Source organism: Apteryx mantelli, chromosome 22 (assembly GCF_036417845.1).
Source record: "Apteryx mantelli isolate bAptMan1 chromosome 22, bAptMan1.hap1, whole genome shotgun sequence".
Classification (NCBI taxonomy): Eukaryota; Metazoa; Chordata; class Aves; order Apterygiformes; family Apterygidae; genus Apteryx; species Apteryx mantelli.
In genome coordinates, this window is record NC_089999.1 from 9,183,383 (window position 1) to 9,205,386 (window position 22,004).

Below are 22,004 nucleotides of genomic sequence, written 5' to 3' on the forward strand. Positions count from 1 at the left end.
CGCGCCAGCTCGCTCCGGCTCCCTTTCGGAGCTCGCCTCCAGCTCCGACCGTCCCCCAGCCTGGGATCCACACACAGGACCGCATCCTTGTGCCTGGAGGGTGATGACCAGCTCACCAGATGCTTTGTGATCCCTGATGAGCAGAGCTCTAGTGTGGGCAAGGGAATGATTTCAAAGCTGGCTTTCTTGCATCCTCGGGACTGGTCAGGAGTCGCTGACAAAGAACCTGATTTTGAAATGACTCAGGCGGAGCTGGTTATTCATTTCCATGAGGAACACAGACACATGCCTGGAGAGTGCCCAGGGAACCCGACAGTCCCATTTCTGCCGGCCTGGAAGAGCAGCCAGCCCTGCGAGGGGAGGCCGGGGCAGCAGCACGCTGCCTCTCTCCCCTGCGCAGCTCAGGCTGGCCCAGAAAGAACTGACATTAGCCTTGAGGACAAGCACAGAGCCATTTCCACTATGAAAAGGGAAAAGGATAGTGGTTTAAAATTAACTGCAGCTTTTTCCAGGAAATATCAGTGGAAAGAAGCAGCCATTTTTAGAAATGTTATTCTCAGAAATTTCCTGAAAAGACCCATCAGTCAAAACACAGATTGAAGCCATTTCCACCTGCACTGAGCAGCACTTCAGAGCTCTCCGCGCTTGGGGTCCCCGACCCGGCTGGCAGAGCCAGGTTCCTGGGCTGCACCCCGTGGCCCCAGCAAGGTTGCTGGAGTCAGTTTTGGACACGTATCATCTCATGCAGCGTCAGAAACATTCCTCCTGCCCGGGGGACCACGCGCGTCACAGCTTTCACTACCTAGGTTCACACCAACGCACGCCAGCTCCAGGCAGACAAACCAGCGCAGCTGGGGCCAAACACATCTACGTTCTCATCCGCACTGGCAAAGCCTGGAGAACCGCCAAAGAAGCTGGTATTTTTCAACAGCATATTCATCAGAGCTGCTTTAAGCGGGGAAGCCGACACTAGGACTTACGACACAGGCACAGCAAAATCTTTGCTAGCCTCAAGGCTCTGTCCCTGGAGCTGCTGGTTCTGCCTGCCAACGACTGACACAACTGACAGCAACACATACTTGACCTGTCTGGCAGCCAAAAGGCTGGCAGATCCAAATGTACATAACTGCTGGCTAGCTAGTATGAAAGCATGTCCCTCCAAGCTGGCAGGCCAGCTCATCAGCATGCACACAGCTCCGGAGCAGCCTGGCACCAGCTGTCTCTTGCCGAGGAGAGAACATTGCTATAGGATGCACGGGGAGGATGAGAGCGAAGCGGCTGCGAGGGGGAAACGGCCCCAAGGCAAGCAGGGCTCAGCACGTGCAGAGGGCGTCCAGAAGAAACTGTAGGGGCACGCCAAAAGGGGAACAACCAGGGATGATGGAAACACAGGGAGAAATCAGGTGCACTGAGGTAAGGCAGGACGGCGCAGCCCGATATTGCTGCAAGAAAGCCCTCGACGGCCTATCCTCCGGCTGCGCAGATCTCATCCTTCCCTGAATAAGGCAGCTGCGGAGCCAGAGTCCAAATTCTCCCCCCAAAAGGGCCAGCGAGGAACCAGGCTCCTCGGGGCCCGCGCCGGGGGGAGCACGCTGCCTGGGAGCCCCGCACGGCGCTCTGCAGCGGGCACAGCAGGCTGCTACTTGCCTTCCACCCAGGAGCTGCGTGCGCCCAACCATAATTGTGTCGGATGTGATTTACAACGGGGGAGGAGGTGTGAACAAGCCTTCCCGAGTGAGTTGCTCCAGCCCGGAGTGAAGTTGCACCGGGACAATCGCAGCAAATAAAAGGCAGCTTTTCCTCCCCGCGCTGGCGGTGGGCATGTCTCTGGCAGCAAACACGAGCAGAGAGCTTGGAACATGCCTTCTCCGGTGCGAACCTTCGCGAGGGCTTCAAGCCTGGAGGAAAAGCTAACGAGAGAAAGTGCCTGCAGACAGGCGCATTCAGAGAAAGCGGCCTTTGATGGTGCAGGAACAGCAAAGTGAGGAGCTTCCGTTTCAGCACATTCACTCATTTGCTGCTCTTCTTTTTACGGCTTCCTGAGGGACCAGAACATCAGTGCGTCAAGTTTGCAAAGCAAATGCCAAAAAGTAAAGTGAAACCTGTGCCCCCCCCACCCAGCTCTTCTCCCTCCAGGGAGGCAGTAAATCCCATGGCCCTCATCCTGCACCTCCAGCCCTGAGCTCCTTCCCCAGCCCCTGTGCCAGACCCCCGCCAGCCACCTCCGGAGCCTGCTCGGGCCCCACAGCCGGTGACAGCAACGGGCCATCACCCCCGACGCGGAGACACTGCTGCGAGAGGGGCACAGCGCAGACAGCGTGCCTACAGAGCAGCTTACCTAACACTTTCCATTATAAGCCCCTGTTTTTAGTTCCTAACAACTTTGCCAAACTTTAACCATTTAGGCTGCAGTCCTTCATGCCAAAAGCTTTCTTCGAGCTAAATTTATTGGGAAAATTTCATCTAGAAGGGTTCAGCCATTTGCCAGAATGAGGTTAGGGAAAATATATTGTTCTTCTCAAGTTAAAAATTCTTCGACCATTTCAGTGAAATCCCTAGCACCTTCACACTTTGGAGCAGAAACCAGAAATTTGGCAGGAGATCTCTGCAGGGTCTGGGCGTGCCTTTTTGCCATCTCAATCCACCCCTACTTGGCCAAGGGCAAGGCCCATGAAAACATGAGCGTTCACTATCAGACAGCTCCTCCATGCCACTCCAGCCGAAGCAGCAGCCAGTTAATCGGCTTCGATGGACGAGAGCAGAGGAAACCAAACCAGGCGAGACAGCGCGGAGGGAAAAACAGATAGAAAAGGGGGCCAAAACAGCACAAGCGAGATGATATCATAGCAGCCAGACTGCAGCCCGGTCTCTGGGCTGTCAGCAAGGAGCTATGAAACTAGCTGGCACAGTCCGCAGATGCTCTCCCGGCATTCAGTGCGCACGGAGAATAACAGCCCCACAGGCCCAGCGTTTACATGTCATCTCAAGTGGCAGAGGTCTGGGTGGTGGATCGAGATCTAAGCGCCAGCAGGCTGAGGATCCCAGATGAGGTCAGCCTACTTTGACAGGGCAGCTCGCTTTTCCAAAAACAATGGGAATTACACATACACAAATTATGCTAAAAGAACGCAAAGTCAAGCATTCAAAGGTTAGAAATACCAGATTTAGAGCTGCCTATGCAAATTCAAGTTAACTCCATCCTGCTTGCACATTATAAAGCAGTTCTTAACAATATACGACCTTTTTCACCCCACAAGATGTCATTTTCTGTTGGCATGGAAAGCGAACGGTCTCATGGTGTTGCTAGCTAGAGGACCTCCTCCAGGACCTCGTTCTGATATGCTGAAACATGCACATACTCAACGAGGTTGAGGATTGCAGAAAGCAAGTGTTTTGCGGATTAAAGGGTGGCTCGGCGATTCTGTCTTTGCCTTGGTCACGAGCTTTCAGGGGGATCCGGAAGTCACTTCAACCACATTTAACTCGCATGGTCGGTATCTGCGAGTCCCTCACTCGCTGCTGGCCACAGGAACACCGACAAAATTAGATTTACAGACGCTGGGCAACCACAACTGCAGCTAACAGGAGCTCTGCTTTGAATACAAACAAATGCAACTCATGAAGGACTATGATTTTAGGACTCCAGCTCCACCATCTCAAGGTGAGCACTCAAAAAAACAGAAAACCTGTAATTTTCAGGCTCAGTTCCCCATCTGCATGCATTAGAAATACCTATGCAGAAAGGTATCCAAAGCTGACATGCTTTAAGACAGAAGCCAGTGAGTTTATGCTATCCAATTATTGGGACCTTAAGCTCCTAGCTCTTCATTTCATACAGCACTGAGCATGATGATAACACTTAACCAGGGACTTCTTGGGAAAACTCCTATGTGAAGGGAAAGGAATTTTACAAGCAAAAGGACAACAAGAAAAACGAGCCCAGGATCTTCTTGCCATGTCATCATCTTGTCTATCACAGGAGGCCTCCTTATCTGTATTACAGCACACCTCAAATGTGTGGAAATTTTGCTGCGTACAGGCTTTGAGGCCACCTCTACTTGGAAACGACCCCTCCCAAGGGTACACAAGGATACGGCCAGATTCACCCATCCAAGCTCTGGTGATGAATGGGGGCCGTGTTCTGCTCCTCTGGAAATTTGGAAAAAATCTGCTCCGAGCAGTGCCATGCAAAGGAAGGTTCTCAGGTGTCAAGTGAGCAATTCCCCACTGGAAGGGCTGAAACCACAGGCACAAACCCACAGCGCACAGCAAAACTATTCCAGGAAGTTTAACATCCGAGCCCCAATATTAGAAAATATGATCTCAGTGCTCCAACAACTTACATCTAGCTGGAGCCTCAGGTCCCAAAACGCTGCATAGCCTGCAGCAAGCGCACACTTGCACGGATTACTTGAGCCCCTCCGCCATGGGACTCAGCCTGGAGCAACTAAAAAGCATTAACCTTCTGCATTCACTAACAGGCATAAGACTTGATGGTTTTATGCCAAATTCCTCTTTTCTCCTGTGATTTGAGATGGGATTGGCATGACCGTGAAGTTCCCCACAGCTACTGTTGCTGCACCGTTCCCAACACCGCCGTCTGCAGGGAAAAGCGGCACCTGAGCACGCTGGGAACTGCCCCGGGAGCCCCAGTTCCCCTTTTCTTTCCCGCTACGCCTCCTGCCGGGAAAGCCCGGGGTGCGAGGGAGCTGCACGCTCCCCTACAGCCAGCGCTGCTACATTTCCTGCAGAGATTTGAAAACCTGTTGTAGTTCCAAAGCGAGCTTCGATTTCACTGTGACCAGCAGCTCAGAGACTCATAGTTACTATACAGCCGAATAAAATATTTTTTCATAAATTTAACGCCAGCATGTCTGTGTTTGGAAACTTTGAAAATCCATGTTGTATGGTTTACTGCACTGGAAAAGGTGCCAACAGAGTTTCAAAGGAAGGGAAGTGTATAACTGTTTCCTTTCAAATGCATTTTCCAATGGGATCCATTGAGGGAAAAGGCTGGAACTAACTAAAACATTATTAAAAACTGTTATGAAAAGAGACAGAGAGATGGAAAAAGATAGACAAAAAGTCCAATACACAGCCGAAAGGGAGGGAGGGAGACAGGCAGCAAGAAAGGGGATATGGGCAGAAAGACATTTTGGGTGGGGAAAATGGGGCGAGACGGGGAGTTTTATCTGGCAGTCACCGTTCGTGGTTTCATATTGTTGCAGATCAATTGATCAGGATTTCAAGTGCTGCTGGCCCAGTGGCACAAGGCGAACCACAGAGTTGGCTGCAAGCACAGCACTTGCGAACTGCTGACCTTCAGTTTTAAAACCAAAAATATTCTTTGGGAAACAGTTACACCAGGTTCCAGCCCAGGCTGCCAAGCAAAAACAAGCACTACTAACCTGAAGTAACACCCCGCTCCCTTACACCAAGCAACAACCAGGACTAGTAACCTGAAGTAGCTCCCCGGTCTGATTCAACCAGCGTTAACCTAGCGTGACATGTGTGCAGGGGCTCGGCTCTTCCTTACTCACTGAGTGGATCGGTTAATTCACCAATCGCTGACACCAGCCATCGCGATGAACGCACAGGATGCAGACATCATCCGAGACACACCACCATCAAACGGTTCCCGCGCCACACTAAGCTGCTGGCTGCATTCAGACTATTCTAACAAAGTCTATAAATACCAAAATGATTGGGTCCATGTAACGCAGTCGCAGCCTGGGTCCAAAACCGCTGCTCTGAGATCCAGGCGAAGCCTTATTTTCGCTGCCCTCCGAGCTAAGGGGGGAACTGAAAGGGGCTGCAAAAGTACATTCTGTAAAATACCTAAGTGCCCCGTGACACCGGGGGGAGGCCGGGGTCGGAGCCCAGCCGGGAGCGGAGCCGGATCTTTGCGGCTTTGCCAGGCTTCAAAGAGCCAGGCTGGGGGTGGGCAGAGCCTGGCGCGAGCCCGCACAGCTCCGGGCCTGTGGTTCTTCGGGGTGTAGTAACCGTGGGCTGTAGCACACATGTCGAGGGATGAGGGGAAAAAAATAAACAGAGAGACAAAAGAATGAGGATGCTCTGCCAATTCCAATTGTGCAGCTTTTATTTTAAATGCTTATCAAGCTGAGAAAGAGCAGAGTTCTTGGAAAACAAGGTTTCCTTTCTTCCAATGCCAGTGTCAAACACCCTCAAGGACGGGTACAGCAGAGGCGCTCGCAGACAGCCGCACTCTCCGCGGCAGCAGCCATCCCGTCCCACCCGCCGCTGGAAGGGTTTGCAGCTAACAGCCCTGGAGTTTCTGGTAAAAAGATCTCTGCGATTTTTTATTAATCTCCAATCTGGCTGGGTTCAAATTATGGCCAATTACCCACCAACACTTCTTGCTAATAAAATAAATTTTTACGGGCCCTAATTACTGCTTTCGCTGAACTGCTCTACAGGAAGCTGCAAGCTGCGGCTCTCCAGACGGCAGCAGACAGCAAAGCTCGGCAGCCGCGAGCAAAGCCGGCGAGTGACTCAGAGGAGACGAGCCGCTGGAGGGCTGTGCGCGGGGGGAGCGCCCGCGCCCGGCGTGAGACGCACCAGCCCGCAAAACACCGCGTGCAGCGCGCCCGGCGCCCCGGCGCGAGCTCCCCCGGCCGGCGCGGCACCCGCTACCCATGACGCACGGCAGTCCTCGGGGCCGGGGCGACGGCCACAGCGCTCTGCTGAGGACCTGGGGACGGGAACCGGCGCCCAAATTATATCTGGAACTGGCTGCATCGGTCACGGTGGCCGCGAGCCGTATCCCCCGGGAGATCGCTGACGGGGGACAGACCCTTGGAGCAGGGGTCCCCCATGCTTGTCGCCGGAGGAGGAGGGAAGGCAACGTCTCAGCCCAGCCCTGACCTTTGCTTCTCCCCCTTACAAACCCGGTTAACTGAAGGAGACGGAACCATAGGCCAAAACAGCAGAAACGCAGAAAATTCCTCTGCGAACGTGAAGTATCCAGGCTCCGAGTGCCTGCTCCCAGCTACGCGCGCGTTCCCGCGAGCCAGTGCAGCGTGGCCCCCAAGGGCTTCCCGAGCACGAAAAACGAGCAGGAACCCCAGAGGTGACTGCAGCCCGCGGCCAGGCCCGACGGCAGGGAACACCCTGCGCGGCGAGAGTGCGGCCGCGGAGCCGCCGGCCCACAGCGCGCTCCCGGGGCTGCTGGAGTCTCTCAAAGCCGGGCTGCCACGCAGGTATCCAGGCTCAGCTGGGGAAATGCGGCTCTGCTAGATTGATTAATTTCTCTTTCTTAACCAGGATTACTTTAATTTTCAAGGCCTAATGGAGTCCAGCTGCGACGGGAGGCAAGGCTGCAGCGGTACAAAGACAGACCTTTGCACACTGGTGCAAACTTGTACAACACTCAACACACACACACAAAGACCTATAAAAAGGATGCACTGCTGCAGGATATTTTTAGTCTTGACAATACAGCACTAAAAATACGACTTTGCTAATACATCACTACAGAAATATTCCCAGTGTCCATTCAGGAACGGTTTAAAACATTTATTTTTGTTTCCTTTTTGCAATGGTCGGAGAGGAGGGAGAAAATAGAAACTCATTGATAAGAGGAAACGAGAGAGACATGAAAAATTGAAAACTACCTAAAAGCTCATGGAGAGGTTTATTTTATTAGTTCTTAATAAATATCTTGCAGATTTCCTCAGGAAATACACCAGATCACATGTAAAATAGTTTGGTACTGATGTCAACTGTGTCAGCATATGAAATCTATTAGGGTGAAGCCACAGCAGGGTGATCAGCGTGCTGAAAAACTGCACGGCACTGAGGCGAGGGGGGGCGGGGGGAATCTCACGGCCCTTCCAAATTCTTCGAGAGGTAAAAAAGTCAGCCAAGACGCAGAGAGAGAGAAAAAAAGATCCCACATCCTGCTTTGCGCTGCCAGCAATGTGAAGTGCCCAGAGATTAATTCTATGTCTGGCCTGGAAATGTGACTTTAAAGCATGGAGGGAGCGGGAGGAGGAGAGAGGAACGAGCAGGCCAGGCTAACTGGGACTGGCACGGTGCCACCAACCCCCTCCCGAGCCATGTTTCAACGTAGACAGCAGTAAACCCCAACAGACAGCAGCTCCTCGCGCTGCCAGGGCCTCGCACCAGCTGCGGCGCGTCTCGCGCTCCGCGCGCGGCCCCGAGCGAGCGCAGATGGGCCCGAGAGCATCACTTCCGCTTCGCCTGCTTTTAAAGACACAAGCGCATGCGGCGGCGCCGAGCCGCGCTCCCAGCGCCCAGCGCGAGCTCCTGTCAGCCCTTGGCTCCCCGCGCCTCGCTCTGAAGGGTTTATGCTGTTCCCAACGCGCCTTTGGCAGCCGGCGCCTCCTCCCCGCGGCCGTGCCATTACCCGGAGAGCCGGCGCTGCTTACGCAAGCCTCCCCTGCCCCGCTGCCGGCTGCGGCGGGCCGCCGGCCAGGGGCAGGGGCTCGGCGGGGCGCGTTGCAAGCCGGGCGACCCCCTCGCCGCCCCGCGCGCCTCGCGGGCTGGGGGACCTGACTGCACGCCCCAGAGGCTGGAGCCAACCGCGGGGACAAGCCCCAAAGGACAGGCAGTCACTTGCGCACTTTCCACGTCACCCGCGAGCCAGCCCTACGGTCACCTTAACCACAGCCGTGACAAGCCACATCAGACAGTGTTAAGCACGAGCCTGCAATTGGAGAAGGGCCCCATGTAGTCGGTGCTGTCGCTCGGCTAGAGCTAAGCTGCCCTTGTCCATCCCGGCTGCAAAGCTGCACCGAACGTCACGTCAGCCAGGGTGGCTCCTGAGGGCCAAGTTTAACGAAGCCTCGTTTTCCTGAGGATGAGAAAAGCCCAGCCAGTTAGCACGGGCAGCCCCAGCATCGCGCTGCCGAGAACCTGCTACGCGGGCACACGCAGTCGAGGGCAGGTGGGATGGAGGCAGGGGAGAAGATAAGGTCTCCGTGCCCAGACCTGCGCAGGGGTCACCTCTGAGCCTCAGACACGCACGTGAGTGGAAACGCCTTTGGTTACGCTCACGTTACTGATCCCGGCATTAAGACAAGAAGAGACCTTAGAGATCCCAGCAAGCCCCTAAGGGTGCTCTCTCCCAGCCAAAGCCCCCCGGAGCCAGGCACCCCACACACCGGGGGGGCTGCTGCCTGCGAGCAGATGCGAAGCAGAAGGAAGCTGGCATTGACTCCGAGCAGCGAAGGCGGGCGCAAGCCTGCGGCGCTCGCTCGGCGGCTGCGGCGGGGAAGCGAAAGCTCACCGAGCTGGCAGGCTGCCCCCGAAGCTGCGCCGGGCACGGGCACAGGGCACGCGGCCCCCCTTGCCTCTACCTGGCAGGCTGCAAAACAGCCCCGCAAGCTCAATCAAGAGTTTTACAACTTCACAAAGCACCGTAATTAGCCTAATTATGCAATGTTCTCTCAGAGAATTAAATAGAAATACAGTAATTGACTCAGTGGGGCTTAGAAACACAAGGAAATCAAAGGTGCAATGCACATTAAAGAGAAAGAGAGTGAGAAACATTTCTTTAAAAGTGAGAGGATTTCCTGTCACGGTACAAACATCTAAAGCTCCACCACAGCCGCTGCACCTGGTGCAACCTTGCTCTCGCTACCTGGCACCCTTCTCGCTCCACGCACCAAAGGAGGGGTGAGGCAGAGCCCGAGGAGAGCTGCGGCAGGCGCCTCCTCTCGCGTTTTGCAGCGGGAGGACTGACGGACACTGCGTGCCAGCACTCCATTTCCTGCCTTTCATTTTATACTGCGACGCTGTTTCTTCGTACTTGCTGAAATAGTGGTTTTGTTTCAGCATACGCAGAGCTGGCCCGTGCCTTGGTGGCACTGCAGCGTGAAACCCCTCCTCAACAGGCCTCGAGTGTCAGGCTCTGTCCTGACTTGCTGCTCGGGCTGCAGAAGCTTGGCTGCAAAGCAGACTCTAGCTTGGTGATTACAAATCATTTCCCTCTATTTGTTGCCCTGAAATGAGATCTCAGTATCGCCCCGTATGTGGTGGAACGGCTTCAAGGGCAGACGTCAGGATGTGCTCATGTGACAGGCAGGCTGGGCAGAAGCCCCCAGTGAGTTCATCTAACACTGCTCAACGGGGACCTTTGCTGCACTTCAGCTGGAGGGGAGGACCGGAGAGTCTGACACACCAGCAAGCACTCAGTTTCACTGGAAACCTTTCCCTTCCCTGCCACAAAGCCCTGCTCGATCTCTTGCCTCTGAAGCCAACGTCTAGATTTCAGAAACCTGAACTGCAAGTGGAAATTCCCTGCAGCGCGTTGATTATTGCATCTCCTGCTGGCACTTGTGGCAAGGGGAAAAAAGTCACATGGCTTTCTGGACACACGTTTCGCTAAGGTCTTGCATCAGAGGGCAGAAGCCAGCAGCCAGGAAAATAACTCCAATTACGGTAAATAAATCCCCAAATATGTGACAATCTGCCTTTTAAACAGGAAACAGAGGGGAATAAGCAAAGGAAGACTTTGGTCTAAACATTGCTGCCACCAGCCTCAAGAGCCCAAGAGAGAGATTCTGAAGACACGTCTGGGCCAAAGCATTTTACCTCAACTTTGCTGATGTGTCTTAAGTCCGAGACAGCTTCCTTCCCTGAAAGGAAAGGCGCCTACAGTTCCCAGCATCTGTGCCAACCTCCAGCACTCCCAACCACTCAGCAGAGAAAATCCGGAGGGTCAGCTGCCACCTCCGGCCATGTGCGTGTCCCTCGGCAGGCTCAGTGTTAGGAAGAGCCCGGCGCGGCTCAGCACCGGAAGCAGCAGGGCGTGCTGTGCGATTCCCAGGATGAGCAATGCAAGTGTCACACAGTTGTGCACTGTTTCTACCCTTTTGTCCAGCCCCCACAGCACGGGTTTGAGCTGTGCCTGGGCACGGCGGTCACAACTTATTGTTGAGGCCAGGGATGGTCTAAGTATAAAAGTAGACGCTTCGCACAGGCAATGACACATCAGTAGCTGCTCACTCTACAGAGTGACAACCATACAACCCATGCAAGCCACACCGCAGAGAGAAGGATGGACAACAGACCCACTTGTCGTAGAGCAGGTCACCAGCCCCAGGCAGTCTCCCTCCAGGCTTCATCCTGCCTAAAAAAACTCTACCCTGAAGCAGCTGAGAAGAGTAGCAATGGGAAGCGAGGGGAAGGATGAACGTAATGACTAGTTTCTCCAAACATAAGGCCTTGGGAAGAGTTATGTGTCTTAACAACGCCCTGTTAAAGACAGCACTGCAGAGTCTTGCAGGGAAATGGCACATGCTGACTGCCAGGTGCACACCGGCGATCTCAATATAGACAACTCAGTCCACATTTGCTACGCTACAACCGGAGCTGCAGCACCGCTCAGCCAGTCACAAAACCACTCAGCTCCAGCCCCATTGCACCACCAGGGCTGTGTTTGCATTACAAAACCCAGCCCTCCAGCTGGGCTGAGGGACCTCATGCTAGCTGCTCTTGGTGGGGCACAGGATTTCAGGAGCTCAGCGTCCCCAAGACACAGCCCTTTGATAGGACGTCTTCATCCATTTCCCAGTTGCTGTGCCCAGAGCTGCCGCAAACCGTGGAGCTGCCTGCTCCAAGGAGCCAGCTGGACTCAGGAGAAGCACATACTTTACCACGCGAGGAGGCAAATTCGGAGAAAAGGACTCAGCTCTGCTCCGCAGACAGGGGAAGATCAAGTTGCTGCTTCTGCTATCTAGAGCCTGAGGTTTATTAAGCTTCATTTTGAACCTAATTTTAAAACTCCACCAAACCAAGGCAGCAATCCACAACACTGCTTTATTTTTAAACTCACTCAAATGCACTGGACTCTCTTGGGTTCAGCTCCCAGCACCTTTTGTCTGCTCCGGTACGCAAGATGTGGTTAAGAGCCTCATGAGAAGCCATTGAGATGCGGCCGCATCAGAAAAGTAGAAAATACTTCCAGCCGAGTCTTTTTCTGATACTGCGGTTAGCTCTTTGAGCAAAGCCAGGTCCCGTGTGGGAAACCAAACAAGCAATGCAGAGATGGTCAGAGAGGAGGCCTAGTTCTGCCATCAAGGGCAGACACCACCAGTCTTTGCAACGTCTCTGGGGATATTTTAAGGGTTCGTGCTTTAGCTCGCAAGTCAGAGCAGCTGCGGTCAGCAAAGCGAAACGCGCTCCGTTCAGAGTGGAGCTGTGCACAGCGGCAGGCCGGCCGTGGAGCAGGCCATTTGCTTCACGAGCGCAGACTGCATTCAGGGGGGATCTTTGGGTTCAATGCTTCCTTCCAGCCAGGCAGGGATGCTGATCATATATGGCAAGAGGAGAAAGAAAAGCCTATACTTGTTTAGGAGCTGCAGTTGACTTGCACTAACCTGGGGAACCCTTGTCATGTCTATCAAGGAGACTTGGGCAAGATCAACCTCTCAGAAGCTGGTGCAGGTCTTCCAAGAACAAGCAGGACTGCTCATGTTAGCAAACCCTGGCCGAAGCTACAGTCAGAGGACACTTGTCACCTAGCAGCAGATCTCTGTGAGCCTGGCAGAGGATCTCCGTGCCAAGCGGCACATGCACCAAAGGGGGCAGACACTGCTCTGTAATTACAGCAGGGAGTGAGGCTGAACCATCCCTTGCTTCACCAGCCTTTAAGGTTTCCCAGCCAGCCTTTTCCAGCACAGAAAACCAGAGTTTGTTCCACTTGTGCAGACAGACCCAGGAGAGCCGCAAACCAATGCCCGGCCTGACCCTGCCTGCCTGGCTGCCTTGATGAACCCTTCGCACACCCCACGTGTGCTTCGGCAGCGGCACCGACGCTCGAGTAGCATGTTTCTCTTCTCATTCATCAGTGTTTGCCAGAGGGGAAATCATATGGGCTGGTCACCCTGCCCTGCTGAAATATCCTTCTGGTTGAAGCACAGGCCGCTTGCTCATTCCTCAGCTCAAGCCGCTTGCTCGGCCAGAACTTCCCCGTGCCTCCGTGCCCCGACGCTGCTCAGCCCCGGGGGATGCACTTCATCCTCTCCATGTGCTGAGGATGCACATATGGCAGCCCCCCTCCCCTCTCCGCTTCCACCTAAGCCCGACCTCCTAACAAACTCCACGCAGCCCAGCGCGACAGGACCCCGAGTGCCAGAAGGCATCCAGGTGCTGCAGCCTGATGCTTCACACCCACAGCCAGGCAAATTTGCTGGGATTTCCGGGAAGCGTCTCTAGGGTGCCCTGTGCTGCACCCCCACTTTGGGGCGCGCTTGTTAGGAATGCAGGCCCGTCGGGGGGAGAGGGGAAGTTATTCTGGTGGTGGCCTATGAATAACATCCAGTGATTTATAGGAAGTATAATCCAATAATACAGTAAAATAAAACAGTGTGTCTGAGATGGGTTTGATTCCAGGAATTATAAAACAAATTATTAAAGAGAGAGAGAAAGAAAAAAGCCTCAGAGAGGCCAGATCGGAGTAAATTGGGCACAGATGGGCTGGGAGGGGGTTTCTCTCTCTCCCCTCACCGAGATGCCCCTGCCGCAAGTACGGCTTCAATTAGTCTTTTCAGAAACCAGAGTTTTATTTCCCCAAATTACAGAATTAAAAAAAAATTAAAATTCTTGGAGTGTTTGTGGTTGGGATAAAGGGATCCATACTCCTCTGCAAGTTGATTGTGCAGATGGCTACCAAACTGTTAAAAGGGCCACCCCACGAAGGTCCCGCCCCAGCCAGAGCTCCGGATGGCCCAGAGCACCGGTCGTCACAGCCATGCCCTGATGGAAGCTCCAGCAGCCGTACGCCTCAGCCACGTGGAGCGCCCATCTCCGCCTCCCTCCCGCGGGTGGGCTCTCCTTGCCCCGCGGGTCCAAGGTCTACAACAAGCTTTTCCCTTTCACACCTTCTTGAACGCTGCTGACACGAGGCAACCAAGGGGCCAAACGGGCCCTTTCTGGCTCCACATCCCCACGGACAAGGGAGAGGGTGGGCTCACGCGGAGGAATACGCCATTTGATGCTGAACAGCGGGGGAAACACTTTATGTGGGATTCTTTGGCTTTCACTGTCGGAGAAAACAACAGAACCGATCCATCTCCCGCGGTCTTCCCAGCGCTGTCTGGCTGCATAGGCAGCCGGGACCAGCTCCCACGCGCCTGGCTCCGTCCCTGCGCGACAAGCACAGCTCGGCTGCCTGTCTGGGGCGTAAGCCGCAGGGCGCACCGCGCTCACGCAGGAACGTCCACTTAGTACACACACGAGCGCTGTGCTGGGCACACGCTGGTTTAGGTAGCCGGGGGCTGCAGCTGGACTCCCGCTTAGGAAGAGGCAACCCACGGCAGAGCAGGGGCACCTCTGAGGGACCGTGGCCTGGGGGCAACCCATGCTGGAGCAGAGGAAAACGTGCAAGAAACAAGGAGTGGCAGACAGAAACCATTAACGCGCGTGACCCCAACCTCCTGCACTGCCCGTTGCCTCACCAAAGGAATTGGGACACACCGAGCGCAATCCGCAGTGAAAACAAGGGAAGATGAGACTATGAAAGGGGTAGGATAGGTGTTTGGCTTAAGTGGAGCCTGGGGAAGGGGAAGAAGGGTGTTTACTTAAGCGTTTGATTATTTATGTTCTCTTTTTCTCAATACCCAGCTCAGTGATTAGAAGGTTGTGTTAACTGGCAATAAATTATGTAAAAATTCCCCGATTCAAGACTGCTCTGCTTGCGACACCACCCCACAACTGCTCACACCGCTGGATCCTAGCACGTGAAAGTCATTAGCCAGCAGACATGGGGCAAGTAAGCAAGTGTGAAAGCTTCCCAGGAGCAGCCGGGTCTCCAGACACCTGGGAGAAAAGGGAGGGAGCAACCCCCAGAGATCAACTTCCCCCGGACAGCAGGGAAAAGAGGCTCTCAGCCCAGCCGCCCTCTCTGCCCCCAAACCCACGGATCTCCTCCTGCTGCTGGGAGCCTGCAGCCCAAGGTCAGACAGACGCACGCAACAGGAAGGGCACAGGCGCGCTCTGATCCCAGAATTGCAGAAGGATTTCAGTAGGAGGGGATCTCGGGAGGGCATTTGGTTCACGCCCACAGGACCAGCTCAAAAGTCAGAGCCAGCTGCGCAGAGCTCACGCAGCCAAGCTCCAGCTACACCAGCCCCTGCCCGCAGCTTCCCGTTAAGCCTGCTGGGCAGTTCAGACGCCGGCAGGGTGGAACTGCTCCCCGCGTGCTTGCCCCGTGCCCCCGAGCCTCCCCCGCACCCGCAGGCGCTGCTCGGCCCCCGCACGCCCACTGCTGCCGCTGCCCATGCGACTGCGACCCAGAAAGGTGACTCATATGCTGGGAAATGGAAACATGCACCTTCCCGACAGCCGCTTCTGCAGCATGCTCCAGTCAGTCCTCTGCCCACAGCAGCCCACACACCGGGGAAGGAGCCAACACCCTGGCTCTGTGCTGGGCACTTGGTAATAATTTAGCAAACATCTTGCTTGCTGTTTTAACTCCAGGCCCTTTGCTTTTCTCCTCTGCACCCAGCTCCCAGCACCTCTTGAGATCGCACTGTCTGCACCGAGCCCAGCCCGGGCTTTGCCAGCACTCACCGCTTCGAGACCAACCGGGCATTTGGCTGACAACAGGACTTGCTTTTCCAACAATACCCTAAGTGACATTGTGGGGTGACCAGAGCAAGAAGCCCCCAGAGAAATCCTTTAAGGGCACTAGGCATCAGCTGGCAAGCACAGTGCCATCCAACCTGGAGGCATTTCACGATCGCCGCCACCTGCTCTGCGCGCGGTCAGCAGGTCCCCAGCAGGAACGGTTTTGCTTTCCCCAGAGATCTGAGAGCTGGGAGCAGCTGGCAGCTATTCACACAGGAGACAGGAAACTCCAGGAATACTTATTTTTCACATGAGATAAAAAGTGCTCCCTTTCTGTCACTCTCACACGCATCCAACAACTCGGTTACGGATGGAAAAGCAGAGTCCAGTGGTCTGAGCGCTGGGATTGCTTCCAGCTCTGCCACTGGGGCTTGCTGTATGGCCCAGACAAATCTCTTCCTCTCTTTACCACCCCCTCCCGTCTGCAGCACAGACACAGCTATTAATATATGTACCAGGGGGCTGCGCAGAAGCATTTGCTCATAACCGTAAAGCACTTTTCAGCTCAAAGATAAACACACTGTCGCTGGTTGGCACCTCGCAGGAAGGAGGGCAAGGCTGCCTCGCTAATGGGACTCACAGCTCGCACAGAGGATCCTGCGGGCGAGAGGAAGGTGCCTGCGAGGCAGGCTGGGCAGCAGGCACCAGAGCACGGGGAGCTGCGCTCCCAGCCCCTCCGGCTGACGCCAGTGTGCTCCGTCAGCTGACCTCGGCTGCTAACCGCTGCTCTGACAAGTAGCCAACTGGCTCACAAGGGAGAAATCTTCCAGCAGCAGCTCTTTAGGGCACAGTCCAATTGCCCACATGGTGGCTTTGACTGAAATCCCTCAGCCAGGCAGAGGCCTCCATCTTTGGGATCTAAATCCCAAGCAACTGGCATGCTAAATGCTGCTTCCTCCCAACCAGGGAGTGCAGCCCCATCCCTGCTCCCAAACTGCACATCCCCTACCAAAGGAGCAGCCCAGGAAGACCTGGGCACCTGCCCTGTGCTTCTCCAAAGGGGGATGCAGGGGCAAAGAAGTGCCCTGGAAGCACAATTTCAAGCTCAGCGGCAGAGATTCTGTTTTGGTGGCATCTCTGCTGACCAACATACTATATCTGCTTTGCTTTCTAGGTGCCTCAATGCGAGGCACAGCCTCCAGCCCGGCTTTTCAGAGAGCAGCATCTCCCATCGCATCACTCAGCTGCCTGCAAAGGCTCAGCATGGACACAGGCAGCCCCAGACAACACCACTCTCCCAACAGACAAGGCCTCCAGGATGCTCCCAGCCTGGGCACTGAACAGGGCCTGAGCTAAACACCAGGAAGGCAGAGCCATAAACCACTGCCTTCGTTCTGCACGTGATGACTCAGGCTCCAGGGAGGTGCGATGCCTCCTCACTCCTCAGTATCGCACACTTCACCCAACGCCACCGAGGCCCAGCCAATGTCCCTCTCACAGGCCAGAACCCTTTTGCTGTCCCTGTGCACACAGATACCCTCAGATACCCTCCAACCACGGTTCTGTTTCCCCAGTCTTCGGCTGCGTAAGTCCCCCCACCCTTCTCCACAAGCAACATGACCATACAAAGAACGGCTGATCCCCAGCCCAGTTCCCCTAAAGCAGCACGTGGTACCTTTGGACTGGGAGTTGTGCACTGCAAACATGTTGATTGCCACAAGCTGGAGCATGCGGGTGCTTCCGATGGGAGGGGGGCTGTGCTGCAGCAGGACCTGGAACTCCCTCAGGACCTCCTCGGCCACCGCAGGGAAAGTCTCCATCCTGCAGACAGAGAGAGAGTCTGTAGAGCGCAGGCTATGCCCCGGGGTGCGGAGCGGTCAGTCAGCTCAGCTCACTCAGTGTCCCGTGGTCCTGGGGAACAGGGACCCCCCTCAGCTCCTGGGGTTGCTGTCGCCCATCCAAGAGCTGCAGAAAATCACTGCCTTTGGAGTGAAGGTGCAGGCGGTGTGAGGGAGACAGCTGAAGCCTTCCTTAGAGAGGGTAGTGAGGGATTGCTCTATAACTGACAGGCAGCATTCCTTTGGCAGGAAAACACGGCCTTTATGAGTCATTTCTGACCAACCATTTTTTTCTACTGACTTCTACCAATCTGGGAAGGGTGCCAGGAGGCCAGCAGCTCACTTGGACCAGGCGCAGCCCATGGGACTCCCAAGAAACCCAGGCTGTAGCAAACTGCACACACTGGTGCCACATTGCGGATGTGGCAATTCCAGTGCATTGAACGCTGGCCAGAGCATGCTTCCTCCAAAGGAACAGTGCCTGGGCCCTGGGCTCCTACGCTGGTGCTGCTCTCCCAGCAGAATAGGACCTCAAAGCACTGAGCCCCGTCCCCGCAGGCTACACATTCCCCAGCACTGTGGTCGAGCTCCCAGATCTCATCACTTACAGCCCCACATTGCCCATGGGAAAGGGGCATGCAGTCCCCCGCAGACTAGCAACTGGCCTCATCTAGCTGCTGGTAATGTCAACGCTGCAGCTGGTTCCTGCAGCACATAGTGCTACTATTGCTCGTCAGCACGGAGCAGCCGATGGCTGCAGTGCCACGGCTGGGGATGGGGTGCCCCGTCAATGCCAAAGGCCTCAGCACTCCCAAGCACCCAAGGAAATCTGACACGTTTATCCTGCTCTTCATTTGGCATCACTATGGGAATTAGCTGAGGTTACTTATCAGAGTGCTGTCAGATCCTTAGCAATCTTCCAAGAGAAGAGGGATCAAAAACTGAACCAGTTGTAAGGAAGAACATGGTTAAATCATGAAAACAACTGTGACATGATTGCCCACAACAGCTCTCCCAAGAGATTCCTCACCCTGTATCCCATGAAGGCAACTTTATAACCAAGAAGCTGCTAAAAACCTGCAAACTAGTGACAGAAAGGTTCTCCTGTCCCATTGCCTCTTCTGCTGAGCTCACTTTGTTCCTCCTTACTCCCAAGCTCCAAAAAGCCACAGCTAGACCCAGCAAGAATGAACACCGGTCTCACAGCTACTGCCAGCTCCAGTTATCAGTGACACTGTACTAGTGCGCCCACACTGGGAGCAAGGGAGAGGCAAAATCTGCAGCGGGTAAGGCATGCAGAGCCGGGGCAGGCAACCTCAGGGGCCTCCATAGCAATTTCCTCTATCTTCCCCCGAGAGATTCAGATCTTGTGATATCAGCATGCTACAGGCTGGATTAGCAAGCCACTTCTGGTAACCCACATGGGCAATTCTGCTGGGCTTCCCCAACAGACTTTCAGGGCAGTAATAGGCTCTATTTTTAAAGACAGAAATGGCTTTCTGCTAACCATATTTCATGGATGCCTTTCAACAACTGGTCCTGCCCAGCAGCAGGGCTACCCTCTGCCCGGGCGCTGCTTGCTGGAGCAGTCTCACAAACGCGGGCTGTAACGAACAGACCCCTCGGACTTTGCAGCTGTGCAGAACGGAGCCACTCTGTCAGCGCAAAACCACTGCTCCCCCTTGAAGGGGCAACTTTCCTGGATTTGGGGCATAGCCAGGGAATTAGAGCAAACTGAACGTTTCTAAAGACTTCCTAATTTTGAGAAATCTCAGACCACATCCAACATATCCAGCAACATCCTCCTAGGGCAGACAGGACGCTAGGGACAGAGGAGCCCTTTGCTGGATGCATTGTTAGCAAGGAGATGAACATTATTGCCATGGAATAACAGTGAGGAGCAAGGGCTTCCTCAGCCCTGCCAGCTGTGCTTTGATACTGCAGCACATCTGGTACTGCACGCAGTAACCCCACTGAGCTCAGAATCAGCAGGTCAGGAACAGAGCGGAAGCTTTTAATAAATTGCTTACCGTGGTTTTAGGAGCGAAAGAGTCTAATTAGTGCAACATCATCTTTTCCATGCCCTTTTTTCCCTTTTTTTTTAAATAATAATAAAAAAAAAGATAAATGACTGAAGATCTTACCCAAAGAGGAGTAAACTATTCCTCACCTTTTACCTATTTCAAGCACGGAAGTTATTTTAGCAGGGCTGGATGATTTCTCTTCCTGTGTCATGGTATTACTTTCTAGTTCCTTTCTAAGTACTTCAGGGGATATTCTGCCATTAAACATATTTGGGTTTTCTAAACGACTGTCCTGGGAAGCAACGGCCTCAAAAGCTGCATCTTAATTTCACAAAAGTCTCAGGAGCCAAATGTGCAAGCAATCACTGCAACATCCCCATTAATCCCCCTGCTGGCACACGTTCAACCCGGAGCTCGGCCGTGAGCGCAGCCCCAGCCGAGCTGAGGACCAGCAGCTCCCTGGATGCTCTGCCCTCCAGCGTAGACACGCTGTGCAGTTACCGAACCTTTCACGGGCTCTCACAGCTTTGCTCCTTTTTTCCCCGCAGGCAGGAGGACATCCAGTTCTGCCTCCTCGCTGCAGGCCAGCCTGCTGCCCACAATCAGATAATCGGTGCCTTGTGACTCAGGCAGAGATCAGCAGCACTGGCAGCGAGCGGCTTGCTCCCCCTCTCCCTCGGAGGCCCAGATCGTCAGCAAATTGGCCGGCACATCTCCTACTTTCCACTGCTATAAGAAGGGTCCAAAGTCAAGCATATGCCGCTCCTGACTAGCCACCTCAGATAGTGCCCTGTACAAAGCAAGGGCCAAGGCTTTCGGCTACACCACAGCGTCACTGCTGGCATCCTGCACTGCTCCTCTATCTCCTGCACCACGATGCTCCTTCTCTCCAAGGAGTGAGGAGGACAGGCCCAGACCCAGGCAGGGAACTGCACACCTGAGGCAGAAAAGCCCAGCAGTTACTGGGACAAGATGCCACTTAGCATCTGCACCGCTTTTGCCTAAGTGGCCTGGAAAAGGTCTCTCAACCCCTTCATTTGTAGTCAAGAGTCCCACAAGGGACCGAAGGAGCCAGCAGAGCTGATGCTACTACATCTGCTTATGAGACAACAGCAGGCTCAAGCAGAGACCACCGTTGCTGCAGGGAGAGCAGAGACTGTGTTTGGACCCGTGTGAGGTCTCGCCACAACAGCCACCCCCGTACAACCGCCCCCGCTGCTCAGCGCCACTGGCACCTGACAGCGCGCGGGGTGGGGAGAGCTCCACGGGAAGCCTGCCGGCGGCTGGGCTGAACTCTGCTCCTGGGTCATAAGCACATCCCCCGGGCTGGGCTCTCAGCCCAGGCCTGAATCGGACTTGCTTTGCTTCAAGGATAGCTTTTCAATTATTTGAAACCAATTTACGGCAGGCATTGCCAAGGGTGCTTTGTACAAACCAGTTCCCACAGCCAGGACAGCTCTCGGCTTCGAGGCTTTCACCAAGATGGCAGCGAGGAGACCAAGGGCACGGCTTGTCGGGACACGCTCTGGACAGTGGCTCTCGGCCCCTGGATCATTCTGTCCCAACAGCTTTGCACTCCTTGCGGGCAGCAGCCACTGAGACTCCCCCGGAGCCACCTACCCGCTGGCTACAAGTGGGGCAACCGGAGAGGAGGAAAAATGGAAACTTCAGGAGGAAGGAGCATGGCTAGGGCATGGGAGAGAGAGGAAACAGCCTCTAGTCCCTCCTGCACGCAACATCGGCGGCCAAGCTCAGCCTCTGCCAGAGGGTCCCAGTGCACGAGCAGGACCAGGCCTTGAGGTGGGGGAAGAAAAAGCCCAAACAATCTCCAGCGTGGACTGGAGGGCGGGTAAGGAGAATAGGAACCAGGAGGCTAGGCCTGCAAGAATTCACACCCTGTGCCCTCAGCTCCAAACACAGCTTAGTTGCTAACAATATTAAATTCCAAAAAGACTTGTAATGTAGGAAAATAAAATAAACATCCTGCACACTTACCCAATCCTGGTAAACAGCTTCCCATGGGCATGGAGAAAACTGAGGATGAACCTTTTGTTCAGCTGCATGGGAAAAAAAAAAAAAAAAAGAGAGAGAGAGGAGAAAACAATTAAACTCTCTCCGATTTCCTGTGAATTAAGAACGTCCCCAGTGACAGAGGAACCTGGCCTGGATGCTGGGGGTGGCACTGGAGATGGGAACCAAATGGACATGCCCAAACTCTTACAAACATCATGCACTCAGGCAAGGGCAAGTGCCAAACAGCTGGAGCGCGAGCAGGGAGAGGGCGGTGGAGACACAGCACCCTCTGCCGGGACCTCAGCTCCCTCGCAGTGGCGGGACCCGGCCTCGCTGGCACCCGCCCGAGGCGCCCAGACCCCGGGCGCAGATTCCGCTGCCCGCGGGGCAGATTTCTGCCGGGCTCAGCTCAGCGCCAAAAATCCCTCTTGCGCCCTGTAAGCGCGAAGGGCTGCACAGCCCAGAGGCGCTCGCTGCTCAGGGCATCCCGACGGCTTGTTCGAAAGGAGTCCCAAAATGCATCGTCTCCCACGACTGTTTCCCGCCAACGGAAAAAAAACAGAAGCAACTTCTC

The 22,004-nt window shown here is 54.7% G+C and overlaps 1 protein-coding gene across 2 annotated transcripts in view; it reads right to left on the reverse strand.

Moving 5' to 3' along the window:
- SMG6 (SMG6 nonsense mediated mRNA decay factor) overlaps nt 1–22,004 on the reverse strand; it is a 117,899-nt gene that overhangs the window by 69,804 nt on the left and 26,091 nt on the right. For both annotated transcript variants that reach the window (XM_067309919.1, XM_067309918.1), the window contains exons 9-10: nt 21,413–21,474; nt 17,231–17,376 (exon numbers count right to left, since the gene is read on the reverse strand). In XM_067309919.1, the coding sequence (XP_067166020.1) occupies nt 17,231–17,376; nt 21,413–21,474 (208 nt within the window). The remainder of the gene's footprint in view (nt 1–17,230; nt 17,377–21,412; nt 21,475–22,004) is intronic.